The sequence below is a fragment of the Dermacentor andersoni genome, chromosome 2, assembly GCF_023375885.2.
Source record: "Dermacentor andersoni chromosome 2, qqDerAnde1_hic_scaffold, whole genome shotgun sequence".
Taxonomy (NCBI): domain Eukaryota; kingdom Metazoa; phylum Arthropoda; class Arachnida; order Ixodida; family Ixodidae; genus Dermacentor; species Dermacentor andersoni.
The window spans coordinates 238,508,578-238,526,365 of NC_092815.1; the positions used below are offsets into that span (position 1 = coordinate 238,508,578).

At 47.2% G+C, this 17,788-nt stretch overlaps 2 protein-coding genes across 3 annotated transcripts in view; both read right to left on the minus strand.

Annotated features, from left to right (window-relative positions):
• The window catches only part of LOC126539905 (tRNA (uracil-5-)-methyltransferase homolog B-like), an 87,407-nt gene extending 79,837 nt beyond the window's left edge, over positions 1 to 7,570 (minus strand). Inside the window, exon 1 of one of the 2 annotated variants that reach the window (XM_050186723.3) lies at positions 7,321 to 7,566. In XM_050186723.3, the coding sequence (XP_050042680.1) occupies positions 7,321 to 7,433 (113 nt within the window). In that variant the 5' untranslated portion in view covers positions 7,434 to 7,566. Of the gene's footprint in view, positions 1 to 7,320 lie in introns of both variants that reach the window. The other variant, XM_055075700.2, reaches the window with a different exon arrangement.
• On the minus strand, positions 535 to 6,599 carry LOC140216236 (uncharacterized). Its single transcript, XM_072286636.1, has 3 exons — positions 6,584 to 6,599; positions 3,831 to 4,024; positions 535 to 3,571 (listed from the first exon to the last, which is right to left on the minus strand). The coding sequence occupies exons 1-3, from the start codon at positions 6,597 to 6,599 to the stop codon at positions 1,097 to 1,099; spliced, it is 2,685 nt and encodes an 894-aa protein (XP_072142737.1). The 3' UTR covers positions 535 to 1,096.
• Positions 7,571 to 17,788: the final 10,218 nt, after the last annotated feature.

Consider the following 17,788-nt stretch of genomic DNA (forward strand, 5'->3'; position numbering starts at 1 on the left):
AGAACCTCAAAGAATCAAATATAAACACTTTTACGCAGGCTTTGAAAGCAGAAAGGGCAGCTGAACGACTGATCAACTGATTGACTGGACCAAGACAACACAAGGAAAGAGCAAAATAGCAATACATGCTTCAAATATTCCAACAACTGCATGCAATATTTATACACAGGGCTCAAATCGTGGCAGAACTTGCTTGCTATATTTTCAGAATTTGAACTTCACAGTTATGTTTTGGGAGAGAGAGATCAAATCTATTTTACAAATGGCTCATTGTGCAAGCCATCATCACTGGTAACATGTCACATGGTGCAGAGATGTACAAGTTATTCAGAAAAACTAACTAAGCTACTGAATACCAGGTAAAAGGTGAGTAGGTAGTGTGCTACCATAATTACTCCCTTTCAAAAAGTACTTGAGTAGAATACTAATTACTAAGTGTTGTGTCGGCAGCGGCAGGCAAGCGGGGGGCCCCGACGGGCGAACGCGCGGCTAGCGCCGGCGCAGTGAAGGAGACACGGAGCTAACTGCTCCCGATGAAAACCGGAACGAAGACTCCGCCGACCTGCGGCTGTTTATTACTTATAAAGGCTTCACATGCTAGATGACACCTCCCGATTGGTCCAAGCTTGTCACATGACAGAAGGGGGGTACGCCATCTAGCTAAGCAATTACAAAACATACATGTGCGATGACACAGAGATCTGACAGGGGGCGACACTATACTACATCATCCCCCCCTGGAAACAAAGTAAGCATACAGTGAAACGCGCACACATGACGCGCACTTAAGTCCAAGGACAAATTCAGTTCGTTCACCCCCACGTTCACACACGCGCACCAGTCGCACACAAAGCACGCACTTAAGTCCACAACAATTTCAGTCCGTCCCTGCCCAAGTTCACATACACGTGCACCAGTCTTGGGCACCAAAACACAGGCAGTCACTCAAATAAAGTCCAACAAGAAACACGGCACAAAACTCACTGCACCGCAACAAGGAGCACATTTTATACCTGTGTTAATGAAACATGTGGACTGTCTGCTAAATGTCACAACGAGGCCCTTAGCCGTGGCATTTCGAAGACGTAAATACGCTCTACACTACAGAAACAAAATCATCGAGCCACGGAGGCAGTTTTCTGTCACGATGAGGACGCGTGCGTACTTCAGAAGAACTTAGGGGGTTGCGACGCGTATCGGTCGACTTTAAAGACCCAGTCGTCCCACTATTATTTACCTCCCCCTGGTTGGAAAACTGAATGTGGTTGTCGCTCAAAGCTGGAGAGGGTTGCCCAGGAAGCTCCTCTCGACGTCCCAACAAGTCCTGGGAGGCTACCAATTCCCCAACGGAATCAGAGACTGCTGACTGTGCAGACTCGGAAGTGATACAGTCAGTCGAACTGCTTAACTGATGCCTATGAAAGGACGATGTCACTACAGACAAGTCATCGGAATGACTATCCAAGTTTGAATATGAGTACAAAAAGTTTCTATCACTTGTACACATTGTACTACCTGCTGGATCCTTCATCACTACGGTTAACTTAGACACATGCCACGTTTGCCCATCACTGAGTAGAAAAGTAGATGGTCCTATCTGGGCCTTGACTTTACGAGGTTTACTGTACTTAAAAAATCCCTTCCTGTTAAATCTTATTCTGACGGTGTCTCCCACCTTGATACGAGTTGCCTGAGCACCTCTACGTTTGTCTACGTACTGTTTAGTCTGCCACTGTTTCTGCAAGACCCTTTCTTGAACTTGAGACACAAGACTGTCCTGTTCTCGTAGGTCAACACAGAGCCGCATGGTTCCATCCTTCTTGTGCACCACCACGAGTGGAGACACCCACTCAGTAGCCTCGACGCGCTCGATGACGTCGCAGTCCTCGAGACGTCGCAATTCATGTGTGACCTGGTCACGGAGAGCCAGGGGTAGTCGGCGCAACTTTGAAGATACTGGTTTCGCATCTTGCTGCCGATGAATTCGGTGCACAAAGTTGTTGACGAGACCCAACTCGTCACTGGAAAGGTGATGAAAACCCGGAGGCACACCTGTGGGGCTCTGTACTGAAGGAAGCGATGGTAGACGACATGTCAACGACGTACCATCGATCTGTATGCCCAAGCGTTGGATGGCGTCTAAACCCAGCAGTGATGTTCCTGTAGTCGTTACGTGGAACGTGACGGAGCATGACTTTTGGAAAAACTGGACAGTGGCTTGAAACAGGCCTTGAATGTCAATGCATTGCTTAGAGAAATTTTTCAAGTCCACTGTTTGTGACAGTCTGTGCTGTCGACCAAAGTGCTTTCCAAAATCTTCGACAGTCATCATTGAGACAGACGCTCCCGTATCCACCGGCAGTCGCATGGAGACGCCGTTCACTACGACTGGAACTTCCAAATCTTTTTTAGTTTCCAAGGTGCTCACCGTCAAGACAGACGCGGACGGCTGTCCTGCGGAAGTTGACAAAGACCGCGTCTCTGCGGAAGAGACGTGCTGGACAGTACGGGTTTTTCGGCATACTGATGCAAAATGGCCCAACGTGTGGCAGGCGTTGCACCGCCGGTTCCTTGCTGGACAATTCCTGTACGTTGCAATATGCTTCGCGCTGCCACACCGGTCGCATGCACCACGGTTCCCGGAGGAGCCATGTGCGAAATGTCCGTCGTCTCGGCGGCCTCTCGGAAGAAGGCCGTGGTCTCGGCGGCCTCTCGGAAGAAGGCCGTGGTCTCGGCGGCCTCTCGGAAGAAGGCCGTGGTCTCGGCGGCTTCTCGGAAGAAGGCCGTGGTCTCGGCGGCTTCTCGGAAGAAGGCCGTGGTCTCGGCGGCTTCTCGGAAGAAGGCCGTGGTCTCGGCGGCTTCTCGGAAGAAGTCGGCCCTCTTGGTGGCTTCCCGGAAGAAGTCGGCCCTCTTGGCGGCTTCCCGGAAGAAGTCGGCCCTCTTGGCGGCTTCCCGGAAGAAGTCGGCCATCTTGACCCGTCGACGGAACGCCAAGCTGGGATGCTTCAATTCTTCGAACATTTTCGGAGCCGAACGCGCGGTTCGCTCGATGCAAGGCTTCTAACGAGCGTCCAATTTCTTCTGCCTTGTCCAGGGACAGGGTTTCGCCATGAGCCAGCAACTTTTCGCGAACGCTGACGTTCGCTACGCCATGTATTATCTGGTCTCGGACGCGCTCGTTGTAGGCTGTGCCGAAGTTGCACTGTACCGCCTTCTCCTTCAATGCGGTCACGAATTCCAGGAATCCTTCACCCTCGAACTGCTTTCGACTGGTGAATTCGTGCCGTTCCGCCAGGACATTTGTTGACGCGGCGAACAGCCGGTCAAGCCGCTCCAAGAGTCTCGGAAACTCTGACGCTGGCGGGACCGCATCACTTGACGTTGACGCTGCGCCGGTCGACTGCCTTGCTGCTTCGCTTGAAGCTGACGCTGCGCTGGTTAACTGCCTTGCTGCTTCCTGCTCCTCGTCTGCAAAGTACTTTCGTTGTCCCTCACGCCCGAGAGCGCTGACGAGCGCGGACGCTCGTCGCGCGTCCGTCCAGTCGCCACCGCCGGCCGCTTCGAGGTGGGCCTGAAAAATTTTTTTCCATCGTTGCCATGGAATTAACGGTGGCCCGGGCAATTCCAGAAAAACGGGAAGGTTCGCCGTGAAAGACGCCATGCCCGGTAGCGTGCAGGAGACAGTGCAGAAAACAAGCCGGAGCTCGCAGCAGGAATGGGGCAAGGAAGAACAAAGGGGCGAGTAGGCCTAGGCTCGGAAGCCTCGCGACGCCGTGTGCGTCGGCGGCGTTTGCCTGCCGTGCGGACACGGGAAGGGTCGCTTCACTTACGAAGCTCGTTGGTGTCCCGGGGCTTCGGTCGGAACCGCTGCGGGAATCCCATCCTCGTCGCCAAAAGATGTTGTGTCGGCAGCGGCAGGCAAGCGGGGGGCCCCGACGGGCGAACGCGCGGCTAGCGCCGGCGCAGTGAAGGAGACACGGAGCTAACTGCTCCCGATGAAAACCGGAACGAAGACTCCGCCGACCTGCGGCTGTTTATTACTTATAAAGGCTTCACATGCTAGATGACACCTCCCGATTGGTCCAAGCTTGTCACATGACAGAAGGGGGGTACGCCATCTAGCTAAGCAATTACAAAACATACATGTGCGATGACACAGAGATCTGACAGGGGGCGACACTATACTACACTAAGTAACTTTCAAGTCACATATATGGAAAATAATACGAGTCTAGCATTTTAACGAAATTGCATACCTGCCCTCAAAATTTGTTGTTTTTCAAAATTCAAATTGCCCAGCTTCAAATTGTCACTTAAAGACGTGAGAAAAGGTTATTGCTGCGGCTGCACATTTGTTATAAAAGGCTTTGAGAGTAAGCTTTCAGGAAGTTCATAGTGGCCAATGTGTTAGATACGGGTAAACGTCACCTGTTGCGGGGCAAAAGAATTCACATAATCCATCTCGCTGGAGGCACCACACAGGTTGCCTTTTATTTACTTATTAGTAAACGTATTTTCTCTCCTGCACATGATACAGCTTAATGTTTTCTTAAGAACATTTGAACTATGACTTTATGGATAACAGTGCTCAGTTGGATTATTCCTGTGTCCTCTTGTCCCTTCTCCTCCCCTACCTTGAACTAAATAACAGCACAAAAGACAAGTATGCAAAAAAGGCACATAACAACCACATGTAGCGCTGACAAACAATGTTGTTAGTCTGTGGTATGTGTGGTAGTTGTGTGCCTTTTCTGTGTTCTTGTCCTTTGCACTATTCCTTAGTTCAACATGCTCAACCAACTAGCCAACAGGTTCACTTTACTAGCCTCCTATCACTATTGCTGCCCAATATTCAGGTGTCGTTCTTAGGCCAAAATGTTGCATTAGCAGGCTTCTGCTTTCACTGTCAACTACTCTTTCTCCGCTTTACCTTAATGCATATTTGAAGGCAGTGGTCATCACAATAATGCCTATTTTGTGGCATTTCATTTGCGAGCGCAAGTTTGGAAATAGGAGGCATGAATATAACACAGCTCATTGCCATAGTCATAACTCCAATGCAATATGGTGTTCCTAGAAGCAACACGACCAGTGTTGCAGCATCGTGTTTCACAATATGCTGGAGCGTGTAGATTTATCATGGCTCAAACAAAGGCAGTCAGTGATGTCCAAAGTCGAACAGATCAAGACGGAGGGCTTCATGCAATGGTGTTTGCATGCAGCCAACAGTGGGCATAGTAGTACGATGCCTAATATTTCCAAGCACATCCCAGTCATAGAAATTTTGCACAAAGCACAAGTCTGGAGCAATGATCACTTTCATCCTTGCAAAATAAATGTGGTCCGTCCTTTGTTATAAACTAATATGGTATCCTGCGAAATTTATACTTAAATTTATGTATTCACTTGGACCAGTATTATGGTTGCAAAATGTAATTTGCAGAGCTGCTAAACTTGATTGTGTGACATTATTTTGTAAAGCTCACTTTTTAACCACTTATACAGCACTATTGAGATACCATTTATTTATTTATTTATTTATTTATTTATTTATTCATTTATTTATTATACCCTCAGGGCCAAAGGCATTACAGAGTGGTGTTAATATACAAGCAAAATGTAAAAGAAAAATACGTAAAATATTAGCACAATAACATGAAAAACCAACATTACAAAGATCTGTTTATACATTGTTAGCTAGAAAATTTTGGAAGTGTTGGTTATCACTGATAGATACAGCTTCAGAAGGAAGGTGATTCCAATCGCGACTAGTCCTGGGCAAAAAGGAGTGAAAGAAATGCTTAGTGTTGCAAATGTCACTTCCAACTTTGTGGCTGTGGTCGATGTGATGGGATCGGTAATGGAGCCTAGAGATAAATTGGTCGCACAGTACAGGATGATAATACAACTTTTGAAAAAGATTTAGTCGGGAAGTTTGGCGGCGTGCAGACAGGGATGGGAGAGCAAGATTAGACTTCATGGCAGTAATACTAGCGATTCTATTGTAGTTACACAGAATAAACCTAACAGAGTTATATTGAACAAGTTCTAGTGCGGTTACAAGTTTGTGCTAACTTGGATCCCATATCGAGCATGCGTATTCCTGGAACGTATTAGTGTTTTACACAGCAATAGTTTAAGTGACGATGACGCTCTAAGGAAGTTACGACGTAAGTAGCCTAACATGCGGTTAGCGTTGCTAATTATATGTTCAATGTGAAGGTGCCAGGTTAAGTTAGTGGTATGTGAATGCCAAGGTATTTGTATGAGGTGACTGATTCTAATTGAACATTGTTAAGGTAAAAAGAAGATATGGAGTTCTTAGTGGAGGAAATATGCATTGTTTTACATTTGCTAGTGTTCAGTTCCATTAACCACATGGCTAGAAAGAAAGCAACAGTTGTGTGCCGCGATGGTAGTTCGGAAACATAAAAAAAAATGCACATTTAAATTTATACTATTTCTATTTCTTTTTTTTTTTGGTCCTCCGGAAATAATAAGTTTGCTCGGACGAAATATGTACACCTCATTTTGTTCCAGCAGAATTTGTAATCCAACACAAACCAATAGACTTAATGACTACTTGCTGCCTCCAACATCGCAATACACAATATATTACCAAGACCTGCTGCGCCTTGCCAACAACTACAAACTGGTCTTCACTTTCTTGCAACAGGCTATACACATTTTTCGTTGAAGTTCATCTTTACCTTAACCTTCATCATTCCCTACGCACAGGATTTCTGTTGTCTCGACAGGCTTTTCATGACAGCTAGGCAGCGCAGCCGAAGACACTTGGCGTGATCCCACAACCTACAGCTTACTTACTGAGGACAGGTTACTGCCGAAAATTAATTAAGTTAGACTACAGTTGCTGACTCGTAAAAGTTATTGCAAGTTTCCAGATTTAATTACTCACAAAAACAACTAATATAAGTTGGTCCAGTACCGTACTTTCTCACGTACTACAGGTTCTTTCCGTGTTACGAGTCCCAAGAAGCATTTAAGCAACCTTCACGCAGGACAGCAACCTCCAGCAACTACGTAGCTTGTGTACAGCGGCTAAGCTTTGTAACAAGCCTATTGATTGATGTACGGGCAAATTAAGCACTTCACAACAGATACAACTACAAGAAAAAAAAATTTCTGTGACATTTCACTAATCAGAGCTCGAAACCAACATGACGAGAGGGTACAAAAATGATGCAGCGCAAGCTCTCGAGTCAGTTTCTTTCTTACACCAATATTTCCGCGCTTTGACAAACAAAATGAATGGGTAAAGATAAATTTGAAACGTTGCGGCCAGCCTAAAATTCTCACCTTCGCGCCGCCGTGCGAAGCCAACGCTCTACGTGCAACCGCGTGTGTGTCTTCCCGCAAGAAAGCTCACCGACTGCCCTCATAAGAACGGACAGCCTATTCAAGGAGTTCATGCTCGTCAAGATGCTGGCGCGAAGCTACAGTTGAGTGCACATTCTAAACTCGACGGCCGAGCACGAGCAGACGGTAGCAGGCGAAAACACGCACCCGATACCCAAACACTAGAGTGTACTAGACTACGGTCATTGAGAAAGTTCTATCCCTTTCTCTATGCTACGGTCTAGTGGCCTGAACGGCGCTTTCTCGCTGAGGCACCGCGTGTGGAAAAATTTTGCGAGGGCGCTGCGAGCGAACTGGGTTAGGGTGGAGACTCGCTTTGCGGCACTTTCAACGCTGCGGGCCCTGAGACAGATTGTGCGCGCACGCTTAAATAATAGTGCTTTATTTCCACTGCAAATTTGTATTAACAGCCTTTTGCTGCGTATGTACATTTCAGGCATGTGTTATACAACACGACGTCTTTAATTTTGCTGTCGTTGTCAAGTGCGTCGTCTGTTGGTGAGCACGCGTTCGTTGAGCCAATGCCTCCTTTACTGGAGGCATTGGTTGAGCGGACGCTGGCGGATTGGATTGGACAAACTTTAATAAAGGCCCTGCAGGACGCACGTCAGCGCGCAGTGGGCGTCGCCCACGCAGGGTTATACTAACCATAGAGTTTCGTAGGAAACTCTATGATACTAACCAACTCTGTGGCAGGGACCGACAGGGAGTACCTGGCGGCCGCTGCGCGAGCCTTCTGAACGGCCCATTGCTGTAGTCTCGTACACTCTTAGGCAAAGTTACGCCCTTTGGCTTGCCCCTTCTGCCACACAACAATAAACGTTATCTGCCTTGATGCGTTTCCTTTCTTTAACGCTGCGAGCCCGGAACTTTCCAGTAACGAACGGCACGCGCGTTATCAGAAGGGGCACTCCAAACGGTGTAAACTGTTCTATGCTGATAACACGCGTGCCGTTCGTTACTGGAATGTACCGGGCTCGCAGCGTTAAAGAAAGGAAACGCATCAAGGAAGATAACGATTATTGTTGTGTGGCAGAAGGGGCACGCCAAAGGGTGCAACTTTGCCTAAGAGTGTATGCTGGCTTCGTAGGGTCTTCGCCCACACTGGCGGACGCCCAGTAGAAGCAGTTTTATTTTAGAGCGCAGCTCTTTGGCGTCCGTTCCTGGGTTTCGCGTCGTCGTCGGCGTTGTCGTCGGCCTCGTAACCAGCTCCGCCCCCCTTTCATCCCCCCAGCGCTAGCAGCGACCGACTGATACCGCTGGATGCCGCTGACGCCGCTAGAGAGTCAAGATAACGTGACTGACTGCATAGAACACCGTCGCCGCCATGCAGAAAGAGGAGGAAAGGGTCCCCCCCCCCTGTTCTTGTGTGGCGGATAGGGTGCTCTTCAGTTGCCGACGCGCCGGTTATTTCACGTAGGCCCCGGCACGTCGACGAATACGTGACCACCTTCCCACGGCTAGACCTGGTTCTTAGCGCTGCGGAAGCGAGGGTATCATATTGTTTGTGTCGGCATCGGCGGCGTTGTCCCTGAAACCAACTCCGCAGCTGGGGTTGACTCACTATCGGCGTCAGCGGCATCAGTCAGTCGCTGCTATCTCTTCCCTCCTCCCTTTATCGTGTTGTCCGCTTGCTGCGCGCGCTTCTGCCCCCATCGTTTGCCGCTGGGTGTACACGCCGCCCCCCTCCCCCCTCTTCCTGTGAGTCTCCGGTTGTCAAAGCGCCGGCTCGAACTTAATTCCTTTCTTCGCTCCTCCTCCAATGCAACCCCTGTGCGGTGGCAATCAGAGAGCCAGATCGGTGGCGGCGGATCTGTATATGTGCACCGCCCGAGCCGAAATTGCCGCTGCCGTTCGCCCTGTGCGGTGGCAATCAGAGAGCCAGATCGGTGGCGGCGGATCTGTATATGTGCACCGCCCGAGCCGAAATTGCCGCTGCCGTTCGCCACTGCGAAATTATCTGCCAGTTCTTTCTGAGCCATGAGCGAGACGACCGATGGGACTTTAATGTTGACATAAAGACAAACAGCAATTTCCTAACACTTATGCGGGAGAACATCTCGTTCCTCTCGCTCGTAACGCGTCCCACGGCTGTGACAACCTCGCGAGGCACTTGTATAGATCTCGTCTTTGAGAATCAAGCATTGGTGTACCAAGTCGAACATATATCAGTCTATTTCTCCGACCACAAAGCTTCCTTTATGACTGTCAAGAACTGTTAGTGGAGTCTTTGTTAAAGGAATACGTGTGAAAAATAAAAAAAAAATTCTGTGATAGCGCATACACGTGTTGCTCGATTTCTTTGCCTCAATCTATCGAAAAGGTGAAACAGCTTATTTGCTGCGCTCAAATTTCGCATTAGGAAGTAACGTAATCGTCGGTAATTTTTTTACTTTCTTTTTCTTTTTTTATTGCACTAGAGCGATCTCTGTTGCTTTCTGTATTAAAAAAATATAAATGCGGTTGCTGGGCACCGCCTATTTAACGCGATAGAGCTGTTTTTCGCGCCAGTACCCCTGCAGCGTCTCCCAGTACGCCGCGCCTGCCCAGCGCCCCAGCATCCAGCGCGCGACACTTGGCCCATAATCCGGCATGGCACTGGACACTGGGTACTGGGTCTTGCAATAGGGCGGTATGGACATTTCCAGGGCGGACACTGGGTTCTGTCATGGAGCGAGCAAAAGCAAAGCTTGAGGAAAATGCCCACGTGCACAATTTTGTCATAGTAGCAGGTGGTCTAAATGAAGTCCTAAGCAGGAAAGGGACAGGACTAGACCATCGCTTAGCGAAAGAGGTAGACGACTTGCGCAAGCTATCCCCTCAGGTGCAAATCGATGGTGTGCACGGTGCCGGAAGTGTCTGTACGTGACAGTCACGTACAAAGAGCCGTTAATGAGGCGATATGGAAAATGACCCAAGAGACAGGCTTCTAGGTTGTCACAGTAAAAAAGGAAGTGAGAAGGTGTGGTGGCATTTCACGAGATGGGATCCACTTCCATTACAGGTTTGGACGAGAAGTGCCGGGCTGGCGACTCGCTAGTCGCACTGTTGCTTATTTAGGGGGCCCACGGGCGCTCAAGAGGAGAGTAGGTAATAATGAAGAAGGTCCCGTAGGGGTACCTCGACTAGCATCGCCGTCAGTAACACAAACCGGGCTAAAACAAGAAAGAGAGCTTGTCATGCAATAGGCCACATCAACATGCAGTGCGGAAGCAGAAAGTAAGAGTGGGCAGAGATTGAGGAGTAGGTAAACAGAGAACAAATAAGGGTGTATGTTGTAGCAGAAACACACGTTAGAGACTCGAAAGAATCGGCAGTGGTTGAGAATTATGTTTGGGAAGGGTGCAAAAGAAGTAAGTCGGATAGAAAAGGGAGCGGGAGTCGGAATATTCATCCATCAGGGAGCCAAATGGAAAAGAGTAACTTCAAAATGTCAGGAGCATCTTTGGTTATCAGGTACAATGAGTGGAAAAAATACTTGGCTGGACGTAAAGTATTTGTGGTCCGGAAATAATTGCAAAGAGAAGAATCAAGACTTAGTGGAATGCATAAGTGCTGATATTAAGGGTTTCGGGAATGCTGCGAAATTATCCTATTAGGTGGCATTAATGCCCAAATACAGGATGTAAATGGCTATTCACGGGAAGTCAATGCTAAATCGTTGTGAGCAACATAACTTCGTTATGGTGAAAACAGCGCCTGGGCAGATCCCGTGGGAAGTTGCAAACCGGCAATCGACCATTGATTACTGTTTGATGACAAAAGGGATTTATGATAAGTTGAGAGAAATGGTCATTGACGGGGAAGGGTATAGCAGCATAGGGAGTGACCATGCATTTAAACGCATCGTTTTGAAAATGGGATATGTAGTTGGGAAAAAAGGCAAGGAGTGCAATATGACCAGTCCAGGTTTGAACGCTGAACAAGTATAGTGACAAGAGTCGAGGAAGAACTTTGCAAATGGCCAAGTTAAGAGTTGGAATATAGTGAGCTTCTAAGTGTAATAACGAAAGAAATACGGAAAGAGAAACAACATGTTCGTTGGAAAGGAAAAAAATAAACCGGAAAGTTGGTGGAACAGGGAGATACGAGAAGCGATCGCCGAACGACGGAAAGCATCCCGAGAGCACAGGCAGGCAAAGAAGGCACAGTTGCCGCAGGATGAAGTAACCAGTAAATGGGAAATATACCGTGAGAAAAAGTATGTGCTTGAAATAATGGTGCAAGCAAAGATATAAAAGGTGAAAGTGACCGTTGGTTGTCAGAAATACGTGAGAAAAGGAAGGCCGCGCCTAGAATATTTTGGAACCACATAAAATTATTAGGCAGGAAGTCGATCAACAAGAATACAACAAATTAACATATCCTAGACGAAGATGGAAACAAACTAGAAGGGGAAGCGGCATTGAATCACATCCGAAATATAACAGCCGAATCTTTCCAAGGCAATGACGAGGTTATATTTGAAGAAAAAAATAGCATGAAAGAGAACCAGATGGAAAAGGAGCTGGTGCTCACAAATTTCAACTGGAAGAAAGCCGAAGAGAAAATTCCTAAGCACACAGCCACAGGGCTAGACGAAGTTGGTGTTGGGCTGATTAATGAATTAGGACCAAAAAGTAAGGAAGCTCTGGTGAAAGCAATGGAAAAAGTTTTAGAAGATAGAATAATTCCAAACAGTTGGCGACAAAACTGGAATGAATTTAATTTACAAAGGTAAGGGGGAGAGACAATTCACTCGTATAGACCATTGACCATCTACAGTTTAGCAATGCAGGCAATCAAATTAAAGCTGCAAGCATGGGCAGAGAATAATGACATTTTGGGAGAACTTCAGGATGGCTTCAGAATAGGTAGGCGTTTTGATGATAACTTATTTGTTCTTACTCAGTATATTAATATATCTAGAGTAGAAAGCAGACCGTTATATGTGGCCGTTTAAAACATTACAGTAGTGTATGACAGCGTAGACTGCAATCATCCGTGGGATATTTTTGAAGGGGAAGGTTTAGGCGATGATTGTCTACAGCTTTTGAGACACATTTACCTAAAAATATACCATTTGCGATGGATGGGAAGGGATGAGGAGCGAGGAGAAAGTTGATATGAACAAGGGACTGAGGAAGGTGTGCCCTTTATCCCCATTGCTGTTTATGATGTACATGGTGAGGATGGAGAGGGTGCTAGAAGGAAGTTATATCGGGTTTAATCTCTCATACAAACATGCAGGTACAGTAGCAGGGCAGCAGCTTCCAGGTTACTTTATGTGGACGACATTTTGTTGCTAGCTAACAAGCAAAGTGATTTGCAACGTCTGGCTAATATCTGTGGACAGGAAGGCGAGACTTTAGGTTTAAAATTTAACGTTAGAAAATCAGTTTTTATGGTATTAAATGAAAACAATGGACAGGCAGTGGCAATACAAGGCCAGGAAATACCTCTGGTAAAAGAATATTAATATCTTGGTATATGGATAAACGAAGGCATTAGATATATGGAAAGACAAGAAAAAACAGTAACAGTAAAGCGGAAGCGAAATGCAGCCATAATGAAGCACAGAGCTCTATGGGGATACAGTAGGTAAGAGGTGCTTCGAGGTATGTGGAAATGTGCAATGGTTCCAGGACTTACTTTTAGAAATGCGGTTGTTTGCTTGAAATCAGGGGTACCATCGGGACTCGATGGCAACCAAAGGTCAGTGGGACGCCTCCTATTGGGTGCTCAGGGGAAGACTACAGATGAAGCTGTGCAGGGTGATATGGGTTGGACAAGTTTTGAAGCGAAGGAAACTCACAGTAAAATTGATTATGAAGAACGATTGAAGACTATGGAAGAAATTAAATGGGCTGGGACAGTGTTGAGGTATTTGTACAGAAGAAACATTGATTCACAGTGGAGGAAAAGAATTAAGAAGCTTACCAGCAAGTATGCGGCCTGTAGAGTGAGCAACCCAGCAACAAAGAAGGTCAAGCGGAAAGTCAGAGAGGCTGAAATAATCTCATGGGTGGCGGCAATGAAAAAAAAACCTGCCATGAGTAACTACTTAAGAGGAAAAAATGAAATCAGGAAAGAAACAATTTATGATAACACAAAGGGGAGCTCATTACTTTTCGAACCGAGATATAAGAAGGAAGAAGAAGCATGTGCTTGTTGCTGTAATGCTAGGGAAACGATGGAGCATGTTTTATTAGAATGTGAAGATATCTGCCCAGTAGTAGCTTTAGGCACCACTGGACTCCTTGAAACCCTTGGGTTCTGCGAGAGCAGGGGGAAAGTAAATATGTCCGCAATAGAGATTAGTAAGATGCGATTAGGAGATTGGTGCAAGAAAATTAGAGAAACGAGAAAAAACGGAGACGTACAAGTTCACAATAGGGGGTCAGGAAATTTGGCTATGAGAATTCATCGTTCGTTCTTTTTTCTTTTTTTTTCTTTTTAGCCTAAGTAAGAATTAGGTAGTATAATGGCAAGAGCTTGGTAGCGCAACCCACCACCCCGTTTCGAAGGGGGAAGCTCATAACATTCATCCATCCATCCAACTCGCCAGTCCACCCGCCAGTTTGTCCCGCGTGCGTGGGATTCTTTGTGCTATGCTGCAGTGGCGGTCGGATGTCAGCGACTTCGTTGCTTGCTGCCGGTTTCTTTTCCGTATAGTGCCTGTCTCTGCGTGTCGCCTACGTTACAGACGTGTGTTCGAAGTAGGCGAAAATGCCTAACCGTCGCTGCAACTATTGTTCCGAGCCTTGGTCCCGCACGGGGTACAGCCGCGTGAAAGGCGCACCGAAGCCGTCCATGTTCAATGTTCCGCGAGAGAAAGAAAGAAGAAAGCAGTGGGAACGGAATTTGCACCGTTGTTAAGAATGGCGAGCTGCAATGTGGGATTGCCACCCAATTACGACTGGGGGACAAGACGCGCATCCCCCACTCTCCGTCGCTTCAGCTAGGATGCGTTCGATGAAGCGGGCTTTGTGCTGACACCGCCGCAAATCCTCCAGCCCCATCGCCGTTGTGACGGAACGAGTTCGGAGGGCGAACTATTGTGCCCGAGCTCTCCAGCGCGGACCTGATCTGCTACGCGTGAGCGAGCTGCCGCGGGAAAGCCGTCTTTTGGTGCTTCTCACGCGACGAAGATGAGCAGGACAACGAGTTACCCAGAATGGCTCCGAGCTTCCCGGAACGGCGCCCCTCTGACGTCGGCGCCGGACATCGGAAGGTGTGTGCCTATGTGTGCGTAAACTGCTCCCGGAACGGCGCCCCTCTGACGTCGGCTCCAGACCTTCGCATCTGTGTGTTTGCGTGTGTGTGGGTGTAAACTGTGCCGTGGAGAGGCGACTAGTTTGCGATGACTAAACGAACGTTCGCATCACCTTGTTTCGCGGGAGGACCGAGCGTTTAAAGACGTATGTTGTGCGGATGCTCGACACACTTCTCTCGTGCAGTCATGTCGGACTGACACTCTTTTTCTCAAGCAGTCATGTTAGACTGATTTAAATACTGTAAATAAACCCATTTTCCTCGTTCTCGATGAGAAGCAGTTCTTCCCTTTATCAACGTCCTCAGCGTGGATAAGCTGGACGGCGGCATGGGCCAGCTACCTTCGAATTCATGCCGGACTCCAATCTTGGCAACGGATCTCGAGCGATGGGATTGAGCCCCCAATCCTGACACCGTGCAGATAAAGTATCGCACGAGACATGTGCGGCCTGCGAGCTACATTTCGAGCCGCGGTACATAATCGGAGAACATGTTCATAATCAGACACTATGTGATGTAATTGATAGCAAGGAAACGCATATTCCTCGAGGAAGGCCCCTGCTATCGGAAGACGCCACCCCCACGATTCTCCCGAACCTGCCTGACGTCTTCCCATGAGCACAACCAGCACATAAAGAAGAGCACCTCACGGTTAACATATTATGTCGCTGGTTAGGTCGCACGAAAATGTGTGTTAAAACTAAGTGTGAAGTTTGCAAGCAAGCTTTGACAATGCCAGCCAGTGAGGAGTGCTCAGAGGCCGCAGACTTAATGCGGCTCAGGGATAAAGGAGGGCTATTGTATCCACGTGGGGCACTGTTCTGCTTTGTTGAAACACTTGCGAACTTGTTCACGGAATGCTCTAGCAAAAGCAGGCTGCACTCTGAAAGCATCCTGGATGTACTGAGTTTGGCAAAGGCCAAGTGCACGAACACGATTGGTTACAGCGAACACGCGGCTGAACTAACTTCAACGAAGGTGGTCAGTTTCTACCTGACTACTCGAGTGCACTTCTTCGTGAAAGGAGAATGCAGAGAAGCGAGACAACCAGATACTCCGAAGGATGAGTAGGTGTGCCTAAGCTAACTGTGCAACACGAGGGGGGGGGGAGGGGTGATGGTCGTTTGGGATGCTGCTTGGCTTGCTAACTGTTCTGCTATGTTTTTGCATTATGCGCCTGACCAATGTGTTGTATTTATTACTGCAAATAAAGTGTTTATACATGCTCTGAAAATGCTTATTTGTTTCGGCGAATTTACTCATGCGTTGTATTGTAAGAAAATGCACGTTTGTCTGCATGCACGAGTGCCGCAGACAAACCGTTTGAGATTGTATATCCATAATTACTGAACAAATTGGTCTCCGAGCCTATGAGAGTGCATGACAAGTTTACTTTCGTGCAGCCACGTAATGTACCATGGCAGTTTAACAATCTAACTAGATGCGGTTATAACAAACGGCATGACAAAGGTTATGGGTCAATATTTTGCGTATGATTAGGCTGTGGCAGTGACAGTCAAATTAAGCTTCCCGCGGAAGCGTGATGATTGTGAGAACAAACTGCGCACACAATAAACATCATCGCGGGAACGACATGCGACCTTCTCCGAGCTTTCTGCAGTGGTCGAGAGAATGGCACCCTTTTATTCTTGTCAAAGTGTCGGGTTACCCTACAAATAATTTCCCGGGAGTCTCCTTACTTTTTGGTCCTAGTTCATTAATCAGCCCAATAGGAACCTCCTGTAGCCCTCTGGTTGAGTACTTAGGAATTTTTTCTTCGGCTTTCTTCCAGCTGAAATTTGTGAGCAGCAACTCCTTTTCCATCTGGTTCTCTTTCATGCAATTTTTTTATTCAAATGCAACCTCGTCATTGCCTTGGAAATATTCGGCTGTTATTTTTCGGATGTAATTTAATGTCGCTTCCCCTTCCAGTTTGTTTCCATCTTCGTCTAGGATATGTTGTTCTATTCTTGTTGACTTCCTGCCTAATAATTTTATGTGGTTGCAAAATATTTTAGGCGCGGCCTTCCTTTTCTCACGTATTTCTCACAACCAACGGTCACTTTCACCTTTTATATCTTTGCTTGCACCAGTATTTCAACCACATACTTTTTCTTCCGGTATATTTCCCATTTACTGGTTACTTCATCCTGCGGCAACTGTGCCTTCTTTGCCTGCCTGTGCTCTCGGGATGCTTTCTGTCGTTCGGCGATCGCTTCTCGTATCTCCCTGTTCCACCAGCCTTTCGGTTAATTTTTTTCTTTCCAGCGAACATGTTCTTTCTCTTTCCGTATTTTTGTCGTTATTACACTTAGAAGATTATTATATTCTAACTATTTACTTCGCCATTTACAAAGTTCTTCCTCGATTCTTATCACTATATTTGTTCACGTTCAAATTTAGACTGGCCATTTTGAACTCCTTGCTCTCTTTCCGTACTACATATCCCATTTTCAAAAATGATGCGTTTATGGTCACTCCCTATGCTGCTATAGACCGTTTCATCGGGCGAGGAGGATAGGGCGCGCGGAGAGCCTTTCCTCCTCTCTGGCTTGGGCGATCCGGCGCGGCGCTGCTTGAAAGTATAGCCACTGTATTGAAAGTATTGCTGTCGCGTGCTGCGGAACGATTTCGAGATGTTTTAGATCTTACTTTGTGAAATTTACGCCATGTTCGTTCATATAAGGTCGTCAGGGAAGCCTTTCTGTGCATCGGTAACTACTGTAGGCAGAAATATTTCTTGGGGGCGCAAAAATGTGACGTGCATAATCAGCCGCGGTGTACGCACATTATCAGTCGCGGTGTGTGTATGTGTTGTGAAATATTTTGCTTATATCGGTTTTAATTCAACAAAGAAAACCGGTGTCTCTGTATTAGCAGCATGAAATGGTAAATCTGCTCACTATCTGATCGCTTGGCGTAGGGAGTAAAACATAAAGCATAAGAGCGCATGCTCGTGCACGGACAACCTAAGGCAACCACGAAACATCCAAGCGGCAGGCGCTATCAAATATTTGTGATGCACCGGCATCGTTCTCGCGCATTTCAAGTCTAGTAGGCTTCAAATTACCATATGTCTACGCTAGCCTTCCTGCATGAGGCTGATGGCGCTGCTCAACACAGCGATCACTGCGTTTGGTGAACCAGCACGATA

Coding starts and splice junctions, on each gene's coding strand:
- LOC140216236 (XM_072286636.1), bottom strand. Junction 3,572..3,830: donor CCGGGACACCAACGAGCTTC/GTAAGTGAAGCG, acceptor AAAATTTTTCAG/GCCCACCTCGAAGCGGCCGG.